We start from the raw sequence: 23,098 nt of genomic DNA on the forward strand, positions 1-23,098 counted from the left end.
CCCGCCCAACGACAAATAATTACGACAACAAATAAAGGCTTGCCATATCTTGCTTTGCATGTCACACAGTTATCTCATATATTGGTTTCACCTTTTAAGTTGCGTTAGTGAAATAAATGCACTTTATTCTAATATTTCTGTTGGAAGCCGCCCAGAGTGGCTGGGGAAACCCAGCCAGATGGGCGGGGTATAAATAATAAATTATTATTATTACTTTTTGACGATATTCTAATTTTCCAAGTTTCACCTGTATGAGTGAAATTATGTATTCTTTATTTCATTATTGTTTATTTTGGTATGTGTTGGTATTTTGTGTTTATTATGTGTGTTATAAAATGGAATTTTTTGGAAAAAAATACAAATAAAATCAATTTAAATTTAGTTTAATTTCGATTTTTGAATTTAAAAAAGGCGTTTTCTGCGGCGTTCTCCCCTGTGCGTCAGTTCGGCCTTGACCCTGTTTTTCCCCCCTCCTACGCCCAACACCAGGAAGCCATCGTCACCTCGGAGGAGCTGGGCCAGGATTTGGAACATGTGGAAGTCCTGCAGAAAAAATTCGAGGAATTCCAGACGGACCTCGCGGCGCACGAGGAAAGGGTGAACGAAGTGAACCAGTTTGCCGGGAAGCTGATCCAGGTAACAATAGAGATGTGAAGGCCCGGGGGGAACGGAAAAATTCCCCAAATTTTCCCCAAAAGGCTGTGATTTTGCCTAATATTTTGCCCCCAATTTCCCCCCAAAGGGCTGTGATTTTGCAAAAAACTACTTTTGTCAAAAATTTCCCCAAAAGGCTGTGATTTTGCCTAATATTTTGCCCAAAATTTCCCCCCAAAAGCTTGTGATCTTGCCAAAAACTTTTGCCAAAATTTCCCCCCAAAGGCTGTGATTTTGCAATTATCCACTTTAGTCAAAATTTCCCCGTAGCTTCAACATTTCCGGAAAGTTTACATTTCTAGTCTGACCCCCTTCAATGCGGGAATTTCAAGCAATAAATATAGAATTAAAATAGATCTTAATTAAAAAATCATAATAAATAAATAAAAAGCTGTGTCGCCCTGACTTCCCTTTTCTTCAGGAGCAGCACCCGGAAGAGGAAGTGATCCGCTCCAAGCAGGAAGAGGTCAACGCCTCCTGGCAGCGTCTGAAGGGATTGGCTCTCCAGAGGCAGGGGAAACTTTTTGGGGCGGCCGAAGTGCAGCGCTTCAACAGGTGGCCGGCTTTCCCTCTATTTTATTTTATTTCCATTTATCTTATTTGTCCTCCTTTTTTCTATTTCATTTCATTTTATTCTTTGACTCGATTTTATTTCAATTTCCTGGGTTTTATTTATGGTCTTCTATTCCGTTTCGTTTCACCTTTTTCTTCTATTCTACTCTTTGTTGTTGTTGTTTAGTCGTTTAGTCGTGTCCGACTCTTTGTGACCCCATGGACCAGAGCACGCCAGGCCCTCCTGTCTTCCACTGCCTCCCGCAGTTTGGTCAGACTCATGTTGGTGGCTTCGAGAACACTGTCCAACCATCTCGTCCTCTGTCGTCCCCTTCTCCTTGTGCCCTCCATCTTTCCCAACATCAGGGTCTTTTCCAGCGAGTCTTCTCTTCTGATGAGGTGGCCAAAGTATTGGAGCATGTTGGTAGCTTCGAGAACTGTCTAGGTTTGTCATTGCTTTTCTCCCAAGAAGCAGACGTCTTTTCATTTCGTGACTGCTGTCACCATCTGCAGTGATCAAGGAGCCCAAGAAAGTCAAATCTCTCACTGCCTCCATTTCTTCCCCTTCTAATTGCCAGGAGGTGATGGGACCAGTGGCCATGATCTTGGTTTTTTTGATGTTGAGCTTCAGACCATATTTTGCGCTCTCCTCTTTCACCCTCATTCAAAGGTTCTTTAATTCCTCCTCACTTTCTGCCAGCAAAGGTTGTGTCATCTGCATATCTGAGGTTGTTGATATTTCTTCCGGCAATCTTAATTCTGGTTTGGGATTTATCCAGTCCAGCCTTTCGCATGATGAATTCTGCATATAAGTTAAATTAGCAGGGAGACAATATACAACCTTGTTGTACTCCTTTCCCAATTTTGAACCAATCAGTTGTTCCATATCCAGTTCTAACTGTAGCTTCTTGTCCCACATAGAGATTTCTACTATTCTATCTTTATTCCATTACCATTCCACCATTTTATTCTATTCTAGTTCATTTCAATTTATTTTATCTTATTCTATTTCTATTCTATTCTATTTCAATTTATTTTATTCTATTTATATTCTATTTAATTTATTCTATTTCTATTATATTTTATTTCAGTTTACCATATATTCCGGTGTATAAGACGACCCCCAACTTTTCCAGTTAAAATATAGAGTTTGGGATATACTCACCGTATAAGAAATACAACCCCCGACTTTTGAGAAGATTTTCCTGGCTTAAAAAGTAGTCTTATATGCAGGAATATACAGTATTTTGTTTTATTCAATTTCTATTCTATTTTATTTCAGTTTTGTTTTATTCTATTTATATTCTATCTAATTTCAATATATTTTATTTTATTCTATTTCTACTCTATTTTATTTCTATTTTATTCTATTTATACTTATTTCAATTTGTTTTATTTTTTCTATTCTATTTAAATTTGTTTTATGTTATTCTCTTTATATTCTATTTTATTTCAATTCATTTTATTCTATTTTATTACATATTATTTTCCTTTTTAAAATTTTACTCATTTTTATCCTACACAATTTTATTTTATTCTATTCTATTCCGTTTCATATTGCTTTATTTTATTTTTTATTCTGTTCCGTTTCATTTTTACCCCATTTCCTTTTTCCGCAGAGACGTCGACGAAACCATCGGCTGGATCAAGGAGAAAGAGCAGCTGATGGCTTCCGATGATTTCGGCCGGGATCTGGCCAGCGTCCAAGCTCTGCTAAGAAAACACGAGGGGTTGGAGAGGGATCTTGCCGCCCTCGAGGACAAGGTGGGTGGGGCGGCCGATTGGACCAATCTGGAATAATCTTATTTTATTGATTATTTTTATTTTAATAACTAAAATACAGTATATAATTTATGATCTTTTATTTTTTTAAATAATAAATTTTTTATTGATTTTGTAAGAATTATAACCAAGATAATATCATAAAACATTCAAACATACACTAATATTGAGAAAAGAAAAAAAGAGCAATATTTTCTTACAATCTTGAATTGTTTTAAAATACGGTATATAATTTAATGGACTTTTGAAATTTGTCCAAAGAAGCGGAATGAAATGAAGATTGAATGAGATTGAAAAAAATGGAAGGGAATGAAATAAAAAGGGTGTTGAATTAAAGCAACGAAATGAAATGAAAATTGAATTGAATTAAAACAATGAAATGAAATGAAAATTGAATTGAATTAAAGCAATGAAGTGAAATGAAAATTGAGTTGAATTAAGGCAAGGGTCACCAAACTAAGGCCCGGGGGCCAATCGCCTTCTAAATCTGGCCCGCAGATGGTCTGGGAATTAGCATGTTTTTACACGAGTAGAATGTATTCTTTTATTTACAATGCATCTCTGGGTTATTTGTGGGGCCTGCCTGGTGTTTTGACATGAGTAGAATGTGTCCTTTTATTTAAAATGCATCTCTGGGTTATTTGTGGGGCATAGGAATTCATTATTTTTCAAAATATAGTCCGGCCCCCCACAAGCTCTGAGTGACGGTGGACCCGCCCCCTGCTGAAAAAGTTTGCTGACCCCTGAATTAAAGCAATGAAATGAAATTGAGTTGAATTGAAGAAATGAAATGCAATGAAAATAGAATGAAATTAGATGAAAGGAATGAAATGAAATGAAAATTGAGTTGAATTGAAGCAATGAAATGAAAATGGAATTAAATTTAAATTGAAGGGAAGAAATGAAAATGGAATTGAATTGAATTAAAGCAATGAAACTAAATGAAAATGGAATTAAATCAAATTTTAGTTAAATTTTAATTTAATTTAATTATATATATTATAATAATATATAAAATAAAATTTATATATATGATAAATTTTTATTATATAATACAATTTTATTATATATATATTTAATTTTAGTAAATAAATTTAATTATATATATTATAAAAATTTACTAATTTATTGATTTTAAATTTAATTTTTAAAATTAATTTAAATTTTGCGAGAATCTGCTTCAGTCGCCCTCGTCTCTCCCCGCCTCCAGGTGAAGGCTCTGGGTGCTGAGGCTGACCGCCTGCAACAGTCGCACCCGCCCAACGCCTCCCAGATCCACGTGAAACGGGAGGAGCTCATCGCCAACTGGGAGCAGATTCGAACCCGTGCCGCCGAGAGACACGCCCACCTGAACGACTCCTATCGGTAAGGGCGTTTCCCAGTTTGGGCCATCTCCACACCATCCTTTTTTATTTCTCATTTCTCTCCTCCCCGTTTTTTTAAAATTCGTTTTCCGACTTGGCATAAATCTTTTTTTTTTTTTAATTTAAATTAATTTCCCTTTAAATGCATAAAATTCACCGCCTGTTACAATTTAAGAGAAAACTTACTAAAAATGATGTCCAGGTGGTAATTATTATTATTATTTTGCAATATTCCCCCCCCCATTTCCCCCCAAACGTCTGTGATTTTGCGAAAAAAATTCTCCCAATTTTTCCCGAATGGCTGTGATTTTGCAAAAAACTTTGGCCAAAAATTTTTCCCCAAAGTCTGTGATTTCGCCCAAAATTTGACCTATTCCCCCCAAATTTTCCCCCAAACGGCCGTGATTTTCCAAAAATCAACAACCCAATTTCCCCCCAAAGGCTGTGATTTTGCCAAAAAACGGCCAAAATTCCCCCCATAAGGTTGTAATTTTGCAAAAAAACACAAAAAACCCCCAACAAACCACTTTCACCCAAAATTTGACCAATTTTCTCCCAAATTTCCTCCAAAAAGACTGCAGCGATTCCTGGCGGATTTCCGCGATCTCACCAGCTGGGTAACTGAAATGAAGGCTCTAATTAGTGCTGATGAACTCGCTAACGACGTGGCCGGCGCGGAAGCTTTGCTTGACCGGCATCAAGAACACAAGGTAAATGTATTTTTGGCACCGGCAAATCCATTTTTATTCATTTTTAAATTACATTTAATCCATTTATCCATGTTTTTCCCTGCAGGGAGAAATTGACGCCCACGAAGACAGCTTCAAGTCGGCCGACCAATCTGGCCAGGCACTCCTCGCAGCTGGACATTACGCTTCTGGAGAAGTGAGAGAGAAGGTAAGGCCGGTTATTTGGAAATTATTAGGTAATTATTTGATAATTCCCTGTATATATGCTAAAAATTTAAACTAGATGAGATTTGCCATAATTATTCCATTTATTATTATTATTATTATTATTATTATTATTATTATTATTATTAATTCCCCGTGACCTCCTGACCGTTTCCTCTCCCTGCCCCCTCCTGCAGCTGACCCTCCTCTCAGACGAACGGGCGGCCCTCTTGGAATTGTGGGAGCTCCGGCGCCAGCAGTACGAGCAATGCATGGATCTACAGCTCTTTTACCGGGACACCGAGCAGGTCGATAACTGGATGAGCAAGCAGGAGGTAAGCGTCCGGCGCACCGCCACTCGCACTCAGTGCCCCGAACCTTCTGGGAGCGGGCGGTTACGGTAGGGTTAGGTTTAGGGTATTGTATGGTTTGGGTTTGGGTTAGGGTAGGGGATAGGGTAGGGTAGGGTTTGGGTAGTGTTAGGGGTAGAGTAGGGTTAAGATTAGGATTAGGGTTGGGAATGGTTAGGGTAGGAGTTAGGGTTAGGGTCAGGGTAGTGTTAGGGGTAGCGTAGGGTTAAGGTTAGGGGCAGGGTAGGGTTAGGGGCATCCCCGAAGGAGCGTCCCCCCCTCCGGGAGCAGGGGTCGGCGACCCCTGGCTTGTGGGGGTCATTTGACCGGCTCGGCGGTGGCGCCCTGCAGAATGCCCTCCGGCAGGATGTCCAGAAAGCAAAGTGGCTCTCCAGCTTTCCGAGGACGTCGGAAGTTGGGGAAAGTTTCCGGTGTGGGGTGTGGTGGGAGCGGAAAAAGAGAACGAATGGGAAAAACCGGGGGGAGGGGTCTTCCTCTCGTCATCCGCCAAACGCGTGGCGGAAACGCTGCCTCAGGGAAAGTTGGGAAACGAAATAAAAATGTTGTTCATGGCGGGTCGCAATTTAAAAAAATAGAACAATTAAGATTATTAAATAATTATTTTGATTAATTATTAATTATTAACTATTAATTGAATAATTCTGTGAAAGTGATTATTAATCATATTCTGTACAATGCTTTCCCTCTCTTTTCCAGGCCTTCCTGCTCAACGAAGACCTCGGCGATTCTCTCGACAGCGTGGAAGCCCTGCTCAAGAAGCATGAAGACTTTGAGAAGTCCCTGAGTGCCCAGGAAGAGAAAATCACCGTAAGGCCTCTTGGGAGGGACATTTATTATTATTATTATTATTATTATTATTATTGTTGTTGTTGTTGTTGTTATTTCGATTATCATCATCATCATTATTATTAAGCCTGGTAGATGAAGGGAATGCTGTGGATATAGCTTATCTTGATTTCAGCAAGGCCTTTGCCAAGGTGCCCCATGATATTCTTGTAAAGAATCTGGTAAAATGCGGGCTGGACAATGCTACCATTCAGTGGATTTGTAATTGGCTGGCTGACCGAACCCCAAGGGTGCTCAATGGCTCCTCCTCCTCCTGGAGAGAAGTGACTAGTGGGGTGCCACAGGTTTCTGTCTTGGGCCCAGTCTTCTTCAACATCTTTATCAATGACTTGGATGATGGGCTTGAGGGCATCCTGATCAAGTTTGCAGATGACACCAAATTGGGAGGGGTGGCTAATACCCCAGAGGACAGAATCGCACTTCAAAATTACCTTAATAGATTAGAGAACTGGGCCAAAGCAAACAAGATGAATTTTAACAAGGAGAAATGTAAAGTACTACACTTGGGCAAAAAAAAATGAAAGGCACAAATACAGGATGGGAGACACCAGTACATGTGAAAAGGATCTAGGAGTCCTGGTAGACCACAAACTTGACATGAGTCAACAGTGTTATGCAGCAGCTCAAAAAGCCAATGCAGTTCTGGGCTGCATCAATAGGAGTATAGTGTCTAGATCAAGGGAAGTAATAGGACCACTGTATTCTGCTCTGGTCAGACCTCACCTGGAGTACTGTGTCCAGTTCTGGGCACCACAGTTCAAGAAGGATACTGACAAGCTGGAACGTGTCCAGAAGAGGGCAACCAAAATGGTCCCAAGGCCTGGAAACGATGCCTTATGAGGAACGGTTTAGGGAGCTGGGTATGTTTAGCTTGGAGAAGAGAAGGTTAAGGGGTGATATGATAGCCATGTTCAAATATATCAAAGGATTCATGTAGAGCAGGGAGAAAGGTTCTTTTCTGCTGCTCCAAAGAAGCGGACACGGAACAATGGATTCAAGCTACAAGAAAGAATATTCCACCTCAACATTAGGAAGAGCTTCCTGACAGTAAGAGCTGTTCGACAGTGGAATTTGCTGCCAAGAAGTGTGGTGGAGTCTCCTTCTTTGGAGGTCTTTAAGCAGAGGCTTGACAGGCATATGTCAAGAATGCTTTGATGGTGTTTCGTGCTTTGCAGGGGGTTGGACTGGATGGCCCTTGTGGTCTCTTCCAACTCTATGATTCTATGATTCTATTATTACAGTGGTACCTCGACTTACAAATTCAATCCGTTCCAAACGGACCTTTGCAAGTCGAAAAATTTGTAAGTCGAAGGCAATGGGGAAAAAATCCTATCGAAAAAATCGATTTAATTCGAAAAAATCCTATCTTAACTGCATCCAAAATGGCGGCCGGAACTCCATTCATAACTCGAAACATTCGTAAGTCAAGTTATTTGTAAGTCGAAGGTACCACTGTATTATTATTATTATTATTATTATTATTATTATTATTATTATTATTATTATTATGTTGGGAGCCTTCCGGAGTAGCTGGGGAAACCCAGCCAGATCAGATGGGTATAAATAGTAAATATTATTAGAATTATTATTAGGATTAGTAGTAGTAGCAGTAGTAACATTATCATCATCATTATTACGGTACTATTATTATCACTACTACTATTATTCATATCTTGTTGGGAGCCTTCCTGAGTGGCTCGGGAAACCCAGCCAGAAAGTAAATATTATTACTACTATTAATATTATTTTTTCGTTATTCCTGTTACTGTTATTGTTATTCTTACATTTTGAGTCCTTCCAATTTGCAGGCCCTGGACGAATTTGCCACCAAGCTGATGCAGAACAATCACTACGCCAAGGAGGATGTTTCGAGCCGGAGGGATGCGGTAAGTTTGGCGCCCGGTTCTCGAGTCCTGCCCCGTCCCCCCAGTGCTGTTTGCGTACTGTGATATTTATTATTACAGTAATAATTATTATTGCTGCGTAATTAATTAGTACAGCATCAATTATTATTAATGTCATATACTGTAGTATTATTGCTGCAAAATAATTATTATTAATAATACAGTATTATTACTATTATTACTATTATCATCTTGAAACTGTTTTGTGGGTCTATTGACCGCAATAAAGATATATCTTCTTCTTCATCATCATCTTGAAACTGTTTTGTGGGTCTATTGACCGCAATAAAAAAATGTTATTGTTATTGTTATCATCTTCATCATGAATTATTATTATCATCAGCAATCATCATCAAACTTTTTTGTGGGTCTATTGACTGCAATAAAGATTCATTATTATTACTATTACTATTATATTTATTATTTTCCTCTCCCCGGCCCCCCTGCAGCTCTTGAACCGCCGCAACGCCCTGCACGAGAGGGCCCTGCGCCGGCGGGCCCAGCTGGCCGACTCCTTCCACCTCCAGCAGTTCTTCCGCGACTCGGATGAGCTGAAGAGTTGGGTCAACGAGAAGATGAAGACCGCCACTGATGAGGCCTACAAGGTGCGGGGCCTGGACCCCTTTCCCATTTCCTGTTGTGGTGCCCAGACTGCTTTCCTGTTTCCTGTCGGGGCCCCGACTTCTTTTCCCGTTTCCTGTTGGGCCCGAACACCTTTCCCATTTCCTGTCATGGGGCCCGGACTCGTTTCCCGTTTCCTATCATGGGGCCCCAAATCCTTTCCCATTTACTGTTCAATTTTTGCACCCCCATTCCATCTTCTTCCCTCGAGATGGGTTTGGCATTTTATTTTATTTTATTTAAAATATTTTTAAAAACTTATTTAAATTCATATACAGCAAAAAAATCCACCCCAGGATGCAAATTTAATTCGTTCTCAGGTGTCCCTGCGCACCCCAAAAAATCTGTAGCCAGAGGTGCCGCTTCTTTTCCGGGCGGAAATGGGGGGGGAAGGGAAACACAAATCAGATTAAATCCCACCCCCTCTCCCCGCAGGATCCGTCCAACCTCCAGGGCAAAGTCCAGAAGCACCAAGCTTTTGAGGCGGAACTCTCGGCCAATCAGAGCCGCATTGACGCCCTCGAGAAGGCGGGCCAGAAGCTGACAGACGTCCAGCATTACGCCTCCGACGAGGTGGATGCCCGGCGGAGCGAGGTCCTCAGCCTATGGAAGAAGCTTCTGGAAGCCACGGAGCTGAAAGGTCGGGCGCGGCAAGCGGGCGTTTATTATTATTAGGAGTATTAGGATTATTAGTTAGAATTTGAGTTGATATACTGGCCTGCCACATATGTGAAAGGTTTATATTATTATTATTAGAATTAAAATTAGAATTAGAATTTATATAGTGCCCTGTCACAGAGGTGAAAGGTTGGGTGCATGGGCCAAAAGTATTATTATTGTTGTTGTTGTTGCTGTTATTATTATTTTCAAATCTCTGCTCCCTCCCCCCCACTTTAGGGGTCAAGCTCCGCGAAGCCAATCAGCAGCAGCAGTTCAACCGCAACGTGGAGGATATCGAGTTGTGGCTGTACGAGGTCGAAGGTCACCTGGCGTCGGACGATTATGGGAAGGACCTCACCAACGTCCAGAACCTTCAGAAGAAACACGCCCTCCTAGAGGCAGATGTGGCCGCCCACCAGGTGCCATTTTTAATAATGATAGCAATAATAATAATAATCAATAATAATAATCAATAGTAATAATCAATTAAATTTTTTGTTGATTGATTGTCATTATTACTATTTATTGATTATTGATTATTTCATTATTAATTTACTGATAATTAAAAGGACCGGATAGACGGGATCGCCATCCAAGCCCGCCAGTTCCAGGAGGCGGGGCACTTTGATGCCGGAAACATCCGGAAGAAGCAGGAGGCCCTGGGGGGGCGCTACGAGGCCCTCCGCGACCCCATGGCGGCCCGGAAGCAGAAGCTGGCCGACTCGCTCCGCCTCCAGCAGCTCTTCCGAGACGTGGAAGATGAGGAGACGTGGATCCGCGAGAAGGAGCCCATCGCCGCCTCCACCAACCGAGGTCCTTGGTCAATCACCTGTCTATTAATTTTCTTTTTTAAATAGAGAATTTTCAAACCCACCTTGCCATCGTTAAAATGGCCAACCTTGTCAGAATCCATGGATTCATGTAGTTGTTGTTTACTGAGAATTTTAGTATTATTTATTATTGCTTACCGGTACTAATATTTAATAAATCAATATTTTATTATTGATTTTTTATTTACTGTGGTTATTTGTTATTTGTTACTTATTAATATTTATTTTTCATTATTGAAATTTATGTTTTATTTTTTATTATAATTGACTGTTTATTATTTATTTTTATTGATATATTTATTATTTATTTTTATCGATATATTAATATGTATTGCAATTTTTTATCATTTACTGAGAATTTACTGATAATGTTCAAATATACGTAATTAAATAACCACCTTTGTAAGTACCCACCCCTCAAGCTTTTTAGTTATTATTTACTGACAATTTTATTATTTATTATTATTAATTTTTACAATTATTGTTTATTATTATTTATTATTTACTATGATTATTAACATTGCAATGTAGCCGAAACAAATTCCACGTATGTTGGAAATTGTACTTGGCCAATAATACATTATTATTATTATTGTTAACATTTCTATTCTATTTTATTTCAATTTACGGTATATTCCAGCGTATAAGACGACCCCCAACTTTTCCAGTTAAAATATAGAGTTTGGAATACACTCGCCGTATAAGAAATACGACCCGGCGTATAAGATGATCCCCGACTTTGGAGAAGATTTTACTGGGTTAAAAAGTAGTCTTATATGCAGGAATATACATCATCATCATTATTATTATTGGGTGACGATGTCCACTTCCCCCCTCCTCCAGGCAAGGACCTCATTGGCGTCCAGAACCTGCTGAAGAAGCACCAGGCTTTGCAAGCCGAGATTGCTGGCCACGAGCCCCGGATCAAAGCCGTCACTCAGAAGGGGAACACCATGGTGGAGGAAGGTGCGTCCGGGTTTGAAATAGGGTTAGGGTTGGGTTAGGGTTCAAAATCGGTTTAGGGTTAGGGGTCAGTGCTAGGATTAGTTTTGGGTTCAAAATCTGGTTAGGGGTCAGTGCTCAGGTTCGGTTAGGCTTCAAAATTGGGTTAGGGTTAGGGGTCAGTGCTAGGGTTGGGTTAGCGGTAGGGGTAATGGCTAGGGTTGGGTTAGGGTTCAAAATCAGGTTAGGGTTATGGGCCCGTGCTAGGGTTGGGTTCAGGTTCTAAATCAGGTTATGGGCCTGTGCTTGGGTTGGGTTCAGGTTCGAAACTAGGTTCAGGTTCAACCTTCGTATCCTGAACCTTCCGGCATTTTCTCCGTTTCCCCTTCCTTCCCCCTCCCCATTTTCCCTGTTTCCTCCCATGCCTCACTTCCTGTCCCTGCCCCTTCCTGTCCCTTCCGCTTCCTGTCTCCACCCCCTTCATCTCCCCTCCCCTTCCTTTCCTGTCCCCACCCCTTCCTGTTCCTGTTCTCCAGGACACTTTGCCTCCGAGGACGTCAAGGCCAAGTTGGTCGACCTGCACCAGAAGTGGGAGTCGCTGAAAGGGAAAGCTTCCCAGAGGCGCCAGGATCTGGAAGATTCTCTGCAAGCCCAGCAATATTTCGCAGACGCCAATGAGGCGGAGTCTTGGATGCGGGAAAAGGAGCCCATCGTCGGAAGCACCGACTACGGCAAGGACGAAGACTCTGCCGAGGTGGGTCCCATTAAAACATTAACATTAACATTAACATTAAAAATGACATTATTCCCATTTGCAAAAAAAATAGTGCAATTGGTTTTCAAAAATGGCATGTTTTCCATTTGCAAAAAAATAGTTACAATTGCAGTTATTCCAGCCCCGTTGCAAATGTGGTTGCTTCTCAACTGTTGCAAATTTTCCATTTGCAAAAAGAAAAATAAGCAATTGTAGAGTTGCAATTGCAGTTATTCCGGCCCCTTCTCAAATATTGCATGTTTTCCATTTATAAAAAAGAGTTGCAGTTGCAATTATTCTAGCCCTGTTGCAAATGCAGTTGCTTCTCAAAAATTCCAAATTTTCTGTTTGCAAGAGAGAGAGAGAAAGCTATTGTGGAGTTGCAATTGGAATCATTCCGGCCCCTTCTCAAATATTGCATGTTTTCAATTTACAAAGAAAAAAAAAGCAATAGTACACTTGCAATTGGAATTGCAAATCTGGTTCATTTTCAAAAATTGCGGATTTTCCATTTGAAAAAAGAAAAAGCAATAGTGCAGTTCCGGCTTGTTGCAAATGCGGTTTGTTCTCAAACATGGCATGTTTTCCATTTGTAGAAAAAAGCAAGAGTAGAGTTGTAATTGGAGTTTGATTTCTTTCCTCTGTCATTGTTTCTTCTTCCCATTTTTCAGGCTCTCCTCAAAAAGCATGAAGCGCTGATGTCAGATCTGACTGCTTACGGCAGCACCATCCAAGCGCTGCGGGAGCAAGCCCAGGCCTGCCGGGTAAGGAGCAGTATTATTATTATTATTATTTATTATCCCAATTAATTATTGTTTTGTTTTATTCTTTCCTTTTCTTAATCTTTCCTTTGATTGATTTTCCTTTCCTTTCCTTTCATTGATTTATTTGATTTATTTTTTATGAATTTATTTTTTTCTTATTTTATTGATTTCTTTACTGTTTTTTTCTTATTTCTTTGATTTATTTTTTCTTTTGATTTTTGTATTTTCCTTTTTATGAATTCCTTTATTTCTTTATTTCTCTTATTAATTTCTTTTTTTCTTTTCTTATTTTATGGATTTCTTTACTGATTAATTTAATTTTTTTTATTTCTTTCCCCCCCTTTTTTCTTGATTTATTTGTTCTTTTCTTCATTTCTTTTTTTTCTTTTTTTTGTTCTTGATTTATTTTCTTTTTTCTCGATTTCTTTTTTTTATTTTCTTTGGTTTTTCTTTTCTTTTCTTATGGATTTCTTTTTCCGTTTTCATGATTTCTTTTCTGTTATTCTTTTCTTCTTTCATTGATTATTTTTTTTCTCTTTTTTTATTGATTATTTCCCTTATTTCATTGATTTATTTTTTCTTTCCTTTTATTGATTTTTTCCTTTTATTGATTTCTTTTATTCTTCCCTTATTTTATTGATAGATTTTTAATATTTTAATATTTTTTATTCTTTATTGATTTATTTCCCTTTATTCTTTTCTTTCAGGTTATTGATTTATTATTTTTATTTCCTTATTTCCTTGATTTATTCTTCGTTTTTTTTTCTTGATTTATTATTAATTCTTCTTATTACTCTCCGGATCTCTCTCCACCCCCAGCAACAAGTAGCTCCCACCGACGATGAGACGGGCAAAGAGCTGGTGCTGGCCCTCTACGACTACCAGGAGAAAAGTCCCCGGGAGGTGACCATGAAAAAGGGTGACATCCTCACCCTACTCAACAGCACCAACAAGGTAACGCCGGTGATTTTACCCCATAGTAGTTGAACTTTTACTTCTATATCCATCTATATAATTATATATTTAATTTATACATAATTCAATTGATATGTTAATTTCATTTGCATATAATGATATGGTATATTAATTCAATCAATAATCAACCGGGCGCTGGCCTCCTCTCCTCTCCCTCTCTCCTCTCCCTCCTTCCATCCCTTCTCTCCCTCCCAACTCCCTCCTCTCCCTCCCTCCCTCCTTCCCTTTTCTCCCTCCCTACCCAACTTCCTCTCCTCCCCCGCACTCCCTCCTCTCTCTACTCTTCCTCCCTCCTCTCTCTCTCCTCTCCCCTTCCCTCCCGCCTTCCTCTCCTCTCCTCTCCCTCCATCCCTCCTTCCCTCCCCCCTCTCTCTCCCTGCCTACTTTCTCCCTCCTTCCGTCTTCCTCCCTCCTCTCTCTTCTCCTCTCCCTCCTTCCTTCCTCTCCCTCTCTCCTCCCTCTCCTTCCATCCTTTCTCTCCTCCCCTCCCTCCCTCCTCTCTTCCCCTCCCTCCCTCTCTACTTCCTCTCCTCTCCTCTCTTCTCCCGCCTCTCTCTCCTCTCCCTCTCTCTCCTTCCCCTCCCTTCTCTCTCTCTCCATCCCTCCTTCCCCTCTCTCCTCTCCCGCCCTCCGTCCTCTCCATCCCTACCCCCAAACCCCAGGACTGGTGGAAAGTCGAAGTGAACGACCGTCAGGGTTTCGTCCCGGCCGCCTACGTCAAGAAGCTGGACCCGGCTCAATCAGGGTCGCGGGAGAACCTGCCGGACGAGCAGGGCGGCATCGCCGTGCGACAGGAGCAAATCGACAACCAGTAAGGGTCTGGCGGGCCGGGATCAGGAACCAATCGGGTATTGGGGGAGGGGCTTCCAACGGGCCGAGACGACTGGCTCCTCCCGCTATACGTAGATGACATCGCAGGCCACACTGCCTTCCTCTCCTCGACTTCTACCCCCATTTTTGTCACCTTTCTATAACTTCCCTGACTTGCCCCCTCCCCCGCAGTTTCCCGCGTCTTAACCCGTCTCACGCATTCTCTGCCCGAAACAGCTCCCCCACCCCGCCAATCACGACTTTGTCTGATTTGCAGGCGTCATTCCCAAATTTGCCCCCCCCCCGGGCATGCGAACCGCAACTTCCCAGATTAACTCCTGGATCTGCTCTGCATGCAAATTGACGTAACCTTTGTCCTTTATCATTCTACCGATAAAAGTAATTTTCAAAAATCATACAAGCAAAACATTAAAAACGACTTTCAATTCATCTACATTTTGTCTAATAATTAATTTTGCATCTCTTTATACACCCTTAACAAATTTATATTTATCCAATACCAGGTTCAGTCTAGCTCTGCCAAGACGTTTCCTTTTATATCATAATTTTCTGCTCTTATATTTCTTTTTTAATTATTTATTTATTGTTTAAATATAGTACATTTATAGAACAAATGATCAAAAGAAGAAAAAATAAACAGTAGGCAAACCTACACACAAACAGTTAAAAACACAGGCAAATAATAATATACACATTAACAGTATCCAAATTATTATTGTTAATATTAATATTAGTATTAGTATTATTATCCATATTATTATTAATAATATTCAAATTGACATAACTTTTTTATAATTCTACCAATAAAAGTAACAATATTTATTATTATTATTATTATTATCCATATTATTATTATTATTATTATCATTATCATTATCATTAACAATATCCAAATTAACCAAATTGTCATAACCTTTGTCCTATTATTCTACCGATAAAAGTAATTTTCAAAAATTATACAAACAAAACATTTAAAATGTCTTCCAATTAATCTTACTATATTATAAGTAAGTAATTTTAAATTTCTTGTATGTTTTCTTTATACATCCTTACAAACTGCCATTTCGAAGCCCTCCCCTAACTTTTCCTCCTGCCCTTCTTCCCCCCCGCCTGTGTCACGCATAACCCCTCCCCCGCGCGCCCCTCTTTATTTCCCGTTAACCAGACTAATTCCCAGCATGCTCTCTGCTGTGTCCCTTTGTCCGTGCAGGGCTTTGCTAACCAAGGAAGCGGGGAGCGTCTCTCTACGGATGAAACTGGTCGGAGAACTGTGAGTAGCACCCCTTTGGGTAGGGGTGTAAATAATAAATTATTATTATTATATTATTATTATTATTATTATTGCTTGACCCTCCCCCGTGTCTGGAGGTGGGGGACACACAAAGCTGTGGGGCGATGCACTCGGGGACAGGGGGGGATCCAGCCTGTCCCAGGCTCCTCCTACCTACACCCCAGGTCGAAGGTCTAGAGCAGGGGTTTTGGACCCGGGTGCCGTGGGACACCTCGAGAGGATGGCCGGAGGGGGGGCAGGGGCAACCTGGCCCTCCACCCATCTTTCCTTCTCTCCCTTGCATGCCCAGAGGGCCGCTAAGGCTAGGGGCATCCTCTTCCCGGACCCCTGTGGGGCAGGGTTGCCTCTCTTTGGGGCAGGGTGGCAGCTCAGAAACCAACGGTTTGGGCGTACAGGAAAGACGTTGATTCTCAAGGGGGTGCCTCTTTGGGGGGCAGGGGGGAGCTCAGAGACCAGTGATTTGTTTGGGGGGTACAGGAAGGAAGTAGCTTGTCACGGGGGCACCTCTTTTGGGGGCAAGGGGCAGCTCAGAGACTAGTGATTTGGGGGCACAGGAAGGGCATAGGCTTTCAAGGGGGTGCCTCTTTGGGGTTCAGGGGGCAGGTCAGAGGCCAGCGGTTTGGGAAGACAGGAGAGACGTCGCTTGTCAGGGGGGCACCTCTTTTGAGAGTAAGTTGAGGGCACGCTCCCCAAAGGGAAAGGGAAAGAGGGTTCCCAAGGTTCCAGGGCCGCAGGAAGGATGCTGGGGGCCGCTGCCCTCGCCGGGTTCCCCATAGAGTTTATTGGGGCTTTTGGGTCCCGTAATTGGAACTAGACCTTTGGATTTAATAAATTCGATAAAGAAGAGTAATTTGTGGCCGCTTATTGCTTGGTCCACTCGATGAGGTCGAAAGCCTCCGCCCCGGGCCCCGAGAGTGAGATCTGACGGGGTCCCCCTCCCCCCTGTTTCCGGGGCTTCCCCCTCCCCTGTGCCCCAGGTACGGCTCCCTCCTGGAGATGGGAGAGAAGCGGAAGGGGATGCTGGAAAAAAGCTGCAAGAAATTCACACTCTTCCGGGAGGCCAGCGAATTGCAGCAGTGGATCAACGAGAAGGAGTCGGCCCTCACAAACGAAGAAGTGGGGACCGACCTGGAGCAGGTGGAGGTGTTGCAGAAGAAGTTCGACGACTTCCAAAAGGTTAGCTCCGCAGAGGAACAGAGCCCCTCCCATCGGAAGCGGTTCCCCGTTGGCTCCTGGCTCGTGTCCCCATTGGCTCCTGGCTCGTGTCCGAATGAGCTAGTGGGTCAATCTGGGACCGGCAGCCGCGTGACACCGGAAGTTGCGTAAACGCAACTTCCAGTGTCGCTTTGCCCATCTATGGGCACCGAAAATGGCCGCCTCCGACACCACAAGTTGCGTCTACGCACTTCCGGACATGCGTAGACACGACTGCCAGCGCCAGCCAATTTTCCCCCTGCTTTGCCCATCCATGGGCACCGGAAATGGTTGGCGCCGGCACCGACAGGAGTGGAATAAGGGAGAAAAGCGGGAGACAAACTGATACGGGGGACCGTCGGGAAACAGTACGAAAAAACGGAGGTTTCCCAATGAAAACGGGGTGCTTGGCAGCTATGTAGTAGGTTGTCCTGGGAGGGATTTGGTCTAGCTCAGGCATCGGCGGCCGGATCCGGCCCATGGAGGCCGTTTAACCGGCCCCCGAGCCTTCTGGGCATGCACAGGTGCGGTTTCTGGTATCTGCGTGCGCATGTGCCCTTTACGGCACCACTCGGCAAGTCCCCGAGTGGTGCTGGAAATGGGGACTTGCCGAGCGGTTAAACGCCCGGTTAAACGCCCTCTGTGGGCCAAATCTGACCCATGGGCCGGAGGTTGCCAATCTCTGGTCTAGTAGGTGGGTCGTCCCAGGGACCGATTCAGACTAACCAGTGGGTGGTCCCCAAAAGGGATTAGGACCAGCCAGTGGCTCATCCTGCAAAGGAATCTGACTGGCCCGTGGCTTGTCCCGGAAGGGGTTCAGTCTACTAGGTGGGTCGTTCCGGGAGGGATTATGACCGGCAGGTGGGTCAAATGCCAATTAGCCAGTGGCTCATCCCAGAAAGACTTCAGACCGCCTGGTGCATTGTCCCGGAAGGGGTGCGGTCTAGTAGGTGGGTCAACCCAGGGGGAGGAGAATCACCGGCGTAGCAAGCCCAGATGGTACCTTTACGGACTGTGCATGTGTGGCATCCTGTATGGACCGCATGTGTGGTATCCCGTGCATGCACACTCCGTACGGGTTGCCACCCCGTACGGACTGTGCCATACCAGCTGCTACTCTCACACAGTGGCCTTACGAGCTGCTGCTAGTGCACAGCGGCTATATAGGCTGCCGTGTGAGTGGCACCCCGTAGAGATTGCGTATGTGTGGCATCCTGCACGTGTGCACTTCGTACGGGGTGCCGCACATGCGCAGTTCGTATGGGCAGCCGCTCTTGCGCATGGCGGCTGTATGGGCTGCTGCTTGAGCGCGGCGGCCGACATCCCGTATGGACGGCGCGAGAGAGCGGTAGCTCATATGGACGTCCTGCCCTCGAAGCAGCGAAGCTTGGCTTGGGAGTCACCGGGGGGGGCATGCCGAGTTTTACCCTCCAGGGTGGCACCCGGGGCAGTCCACCCCCAACGCACCCCCTTTCTACTCCCCTAAGGGGAATCGGTCCAGTAGCTGGGTCAGCCTGGGTGGGATTCGGTCCAAGGAGGTGTGTCATCCCAGAAGGGTTTCGGACCAGCCGGCGAATCAGAATCCGGTTCTCACGCCCCTGTCTTTCCCCACCCCCCTCCCTACGCAGGACTTGAAAGCCAACGAGTCTCGCCTGAAGGACATCAACAAAGTGGCCAGCGATTTGGAATCCGAAGGGCTGATGGCCGAAGAAGTCCAGGCTGTCCAACAGCAGGTCTGTCCCTCTTGATCTTTGCTGCCCCCTCCTGGTTACAAATTGAAATTACAGATGTACCTTGGGTTACGGCTGCTTTGGGTTGTGTCTTTCCGGATTGCGCTCCACGGCAAACCCGGAAGTCCCGGAACGGGTCACTTCCGGGTTTCAGTGCGCGTGTGCAGTAGCACAATAGCACATGCGCACTGCACCAAATCGCGACCCGCATTTGCACATACGCAGGTTGCGAACACGGCGGGTTGCGAACGTGCCTCCCGCACAGATCAGGTTCACAACCCAAACGTCCGCTGTATTTTTCCCCACACTTTCCACCGTTTGCAAGGAGCAAATCCATCCAAGCAAAACAAATTTATTATTATTATTATTATTATTATTATTATTATTATTATTATTATTATTACCACCATTATTGTTATCATTATTATTGTTTATTATTATTATTATCATCATCATTATCACTATTATTGTTAACTTTATGCTCATTGTTATTATTATTATTCATTTATTATTATTATCATCATCATCATTGTCCTTATCATTACCGTTAACAATATAACAATTATGGTTATGCCATTATTATTACTACTACTACTATTATTATTATTATTATCCTTATTATCATCACCGTTAATAATACCACAATTGTGGTTATGCCATTGTAGTTGTGACTGCCCATATTGTTGTTAATATTATCATCGTTATCGTATTATTATTACTATTATTATTACTATTATTATCATTTTGCCATTATTATTATTATTGTGACTTATGATTGTTATTAGATCTTCTTGCTTAAAGAAAATGAATTAAGCCTATCCTTCTCTCTTTCAGGAAGTCTATGGCATGATGCCACGGGTGAGTATCGAGTCCTTGTTTGGCGGCACCAGACATTGGACAGATCCTTCAATCCTGATCCCCCAAAAAGCCACGTCTTTTGATCTTGATCCCCCCAAAAGTCTTTCGATCCCAATCCCCAAGAAAGCAGCTCCCAATCGAGTGTTAAAAACAACACAGCAATACATTAAAATATATCCATAATATATTGAAAATAAGACAATAATTATATTGAAAATACTATGTAATAATTTGCTGTTACTATTATAGTTGAGCTAGCACTCTTTGAATTCAGACACATTATTCGTCCGTGTATTGAGCCACTAATAATAATAATTTTGTTTTGGTTTTGATTTTTGGAAGCTTAGGAAGTTGTTCTTGTTAACTTCTGCTACTATTATTTTTTATTTTATTGTTATTGTTATTTTTTATCTAAACACCAAAAAGCAAAATAATTATAATAAATTATTATAAATTATAAATTATTTCAAACAGGATGAAACGGATTCTAAGACAGCTTCTCCTTGGAAGGTAATCTCTCTCTCTCCTTCTCTCTCTCTCTCGGTCAAATAGTTTTCCGTATAATTTTGATTCCCCCCCCCTTGAAAGCAAATAATTTTTCCCTTAAAAAAAAAACCCAGGAGGATTTTGATTTTTTGAAGCATAGGAAGTTCTTCTTCTTGTTAACTACTGCTACTATTTTTTTTAATCTGCACACTAAAAGGCAGAAAATAAGAAAATAAGAAAAACTGAATGAAATAGAAAACTGAATGTGATAGAAAGTGCCTTATTGACCTCCAACAATTGGGACACTTTTGTACACTTTTGTACACTGTTGTTGTTGTTGTTGTTATTGTCATTATTATTATTAACTATTGGTTTTGATTCTCCTTTTTTGCATCCAGTCCGCAAAGCTGATGTTGCACACGGTTGCGACCTTCAACTCCATCAAGGTAAGACAAGCTTTGTTCTCTCGTTCTCCTCCACTTTTCCTCTCCTCTCCTTTTGTTCTCTCTTTTCTTCTTATACTCTCCTTTTTCTCTCGTTCTCTTCTCCTTCTCTTTCTCTTTTCCCTCTCGTTTTCTCATTCTGTCCTCTTTCCCTTTCGTTCTCTTTCCCTCTTGCTCTCTCCTTCTCTCTTTTCCTCTTTCCTCTCCTCTCGTTCTCTTTTCCTCTTGTCCTCATTCTCGCCTCCTCTCTCATTCTGTCCTTTTCCTCTCCTTCTCTCTCTTCCTCTTCTCTTCCTCTCTTCCTCCTCTCCTCTCCTTCTCTCTTTTCTTCTCATTCTCTCTTTTCCTCGTTCTCTTCTACTTTTCTATGTCTTTCCCTCCTCATTTTCTGATTCTCTCCTCTTTCCCTTTCGTTCTCTTTCCCTCTTGTTCTCTCCTCTCTTTTCCTCTCCTTTTCTCCTCTCCTCTCCTCTCTTTTCCTCTCATTCTCTCTTTTCTTCTCATTCTCTTTCTCTTTTCCCTCTTGTTCTCTCTTTTCCTCTTGTTCTTTCTTCTCGTTCTCTCTTTTCCTTTCCTTCTCTCCTCTCTTGTTGTCTCTTTTCCTCTTGTTCTTTCTTCTCTTTTCCTCTCCTTTCTTTTCCTCTCCTTCTCTTCTCTTTCTCTTTTCCCTCTCATTTTCTGATTCTCTCCTCTTTCCCTTTCGTTCTCTTTCCCTCTTATTCTCTCCTCTCGTTCTTTCTTTTTCTCTTCTTCTTTCTTCCTGTTCTCGTTCTCCCCCCTCTCATTTTCTCCTCTCCTCTCCTTCTCGCTTTTCCTCTCATTCTCTCTTTTCTTCTCATTCTCTTTCTCTTTTCCCTCTCGTTCTCTCTATTCCTCTTGTTCTTTCTTCTCGTTCTCTTCCTCTCCTCTCCTTCCGTTGTCTTCCTCTTGTTCTTTCTTTTCATTCTCTTTTCTTCTCCTCTCTTTTCCTCTACTTCTCCTTCTCTTTCTCTTTCTCTTTCTCCTCTTGTTTTCTCCTTCTCTCCTCTTTCCCTTTCGTTCTCTTTCCCTTTTGTTCTCTCCTCTCCTCTCGTTCTTTCTTTTTCTCTTCTTTCTTCTCGTTCTCATTCTCCCCCCCTCTTGTTTTCTCCTTCTCGCCTCTTTCCCTTTCGTTCTCTTTCCCTCTTGTTCTCTCCTCTCCTCTCGTTCTTTCTTTTTCTCTTCTTCTTTCTTCTCGTTCTCGTTTTCTCCTTCTCTTTCCCTTTCATTCACCTTTTGGGGTCAACTTACATAGCAGAAATCAAGGTGCGCTTTCTCTGCGTGTGCCGTTTTCCTGAAAGCCAGCCAGCCAGATGATGATGATGATGATGATGATGATTATTATTAGGGTCACTGGCCATTCATAGTTCCTGATCCTGCCTCTTCCCTCCATCTTCCAGGAACTGAACGAGCGTTGGCGGTCGCTCCAGAGGCTGGCTGAAGAGCGGAGCCAGCTTTTGGGCAGCGCTCACGAGGTGCAGCGCTTCCACAGGTGAGGGGCACCGAGTGGAGGCGGGTTCTGGGGCTTGGTGGCAAGGACTCCTTCATCCGGCGTGGTTTCCAGACCCTCCACCATCTTCTTCGACCATTCCTCATCAGGCTCTAATATCTCCTCTTTCCCACCCTAATCGTACTCTGCTCCTTCAACCGTCCCTCATCAGGCTCGATTTCCACACCCACCATCCAGGGAAGGAAAGCCTCTTCCTGCTTAACGCTGAACTTCCTGCCTTTGCAGAGACGCCGACGAAACAAAGGAATGGATTGAGGAGAAAAACCAAGCCCTCAACACAGACAATTACGGGCATGACCTGGCCAGCGTGCAGGCCCTGCAGAGGAAGCATGAAGGCTTTGAGAGGGACCTGGCCGCTCTTGGAGACAAGGTGATCAGAAGAGATACCTCCTTTTTGGGGCTGAAATATATATATATATATTACTTTGACCATATCTGTCAGAGGCTTCTGCGGCTACTCTTGAGTAAAGACGCTCTACTCCGTCTTGTCTTTCAGAGCTTTATTGTGCATTTTATTTAAGGTGCAAAGATATCAGCAAACATGACTGCCCAGTCCGAGTCAGAACCCCGCAATAGCTTCTTCCAGGTTCTCGCCCAGCATAAAAGTCTGGGCGCCCCAAAGCACCAGCCCATGGCCCTACGGGTGGGAGCGCGCCTCAATTCGGACATTGGAGGGGGTGGTCTCCTTTCCGGCGGCCCTGTGTCCAACATCTCTCCAGACTCCTCCTCCCCTGGCCCTCTCTCATAGCAGCGCTGAGGCTCCGATACCTGACAGAGCCCTCTCTCCTCCCCGCTCACTTCCTCATTCCTTTTTCCTGACTGGCT

The 23,098-nt window shown here is 42.9% G+C and overlaps 1 protein-coding gene across 7 annotated transcripts in view; it reads left to right on the forward strand.

Moving 5' to 3' along the window:
- The window catches only part of SPTAN1 (spectrin alpha, non-erythrocytic 1), a 66,408-nt gene that overhangs the window by 12,747 nt on the left and 30,563 nt on the right, over nt 1-23,098 (forward strand). For 4 of the 7 annotated variants that reach the window (XM_035112559.2, XM_035112562.2, XM_035112560.2 and 1 more), the window contains exons 5-30: nt 490-636; nt 1,076-1,209; nt 2,826-2,970; nt 4,199-4,353; nt 4,927-5,062; nt 5,148-5,249; nt 5,443-5,580; nt 6,313-6,423; nt 8,271-8,348; nt 8,816-8,971; nt 9,423-9,627; nt 9,885-10,066; nt 10,217-10,460; nt 11,321-11,443; nt 11,956-12,173; nt 12,845-12,937; nt 13,757-13,891; nt 14,575-14,723; nt 15,954-16,013; nt 17,012-17,210; nt 18,857-18,961; nt 19,793-19,816; nt 20,291-20,326; nt 20,701-20,748; nt 22,164-22,255; nt 22,499-22,643. In XM_035112559.2, coding sequence (XP_034968450.2) covers nt 490-636; nt 1,076-1,209; nt 2,826-2,970; nt 4,199-4,353; nt 4,927-5,062; nt 5,148-5,249; nt 5,443-5,580; nt 6,313-6,423; nt 8,271-8,348; nt 8,816-8,971; nt 9,423-9,627; nt 9,885-10,066; nt 10,217-10,460; nt 11,321-11,443; nt 11,956-12,173; nt 12,845-12,937; nt 13,757-13,891; nt 14,575-14,723; nt 15,954-16,013; nt 17,012-17,210; nt 18,857-18,961; nt 19,793-19,816; nt 20,291-20,326; nt 20,701-20,748; nt 22,164-22,255; nt 22,499-22,643 — 3,360 coding nt within the window. The remainder of the gene's footprint in view (nt 1-489; nt 637-1,075; nt 1,210-2,825; nt 2,971-4,198; nt 4,354-4,926; nt 5,063-5,147; nt 5,250-5,442; nt 5,581-6,312; nt 6,424-8,270; nt 8,349-8,815; nt 8,972-9,422; nt 9,628-9,884; nt 10,067-10,216; nt 10,461-11,320; nt 11,444-11,955; nt 12,174-12,844; nt 12,938-13,756; nt 13,892-14,574; nt 14,724-15,953; nt 16,014-17,011; nt 17,211-18,856; nt 18,962-19,792; nt 19,817-20,290; nt 20,327-20,700; nt 20,749-22,163; nt 22,256-22,498; nt 22,644-23,098) is intronic. The other 3 variants (XM_035112561.2, XM_035112564.2, XM_035112565.2) reach the window with 1 other exon arrangement.

Source organism: Zootoca vivipara, chromosome Z (assembly GCF_963506605.1).
Source record: "Zootoca vivipara chromosome Z, rZooViv1.1, whole genome shotgun sequence".
In the NCBI taxonomy this organism is placed as follows: domain Eukaryota; kingdom Metazoa; phylum Chordata; class Lepidosauria; order Squamata; family Lacertidae; genus Zootoca; species Zootoca vivipara.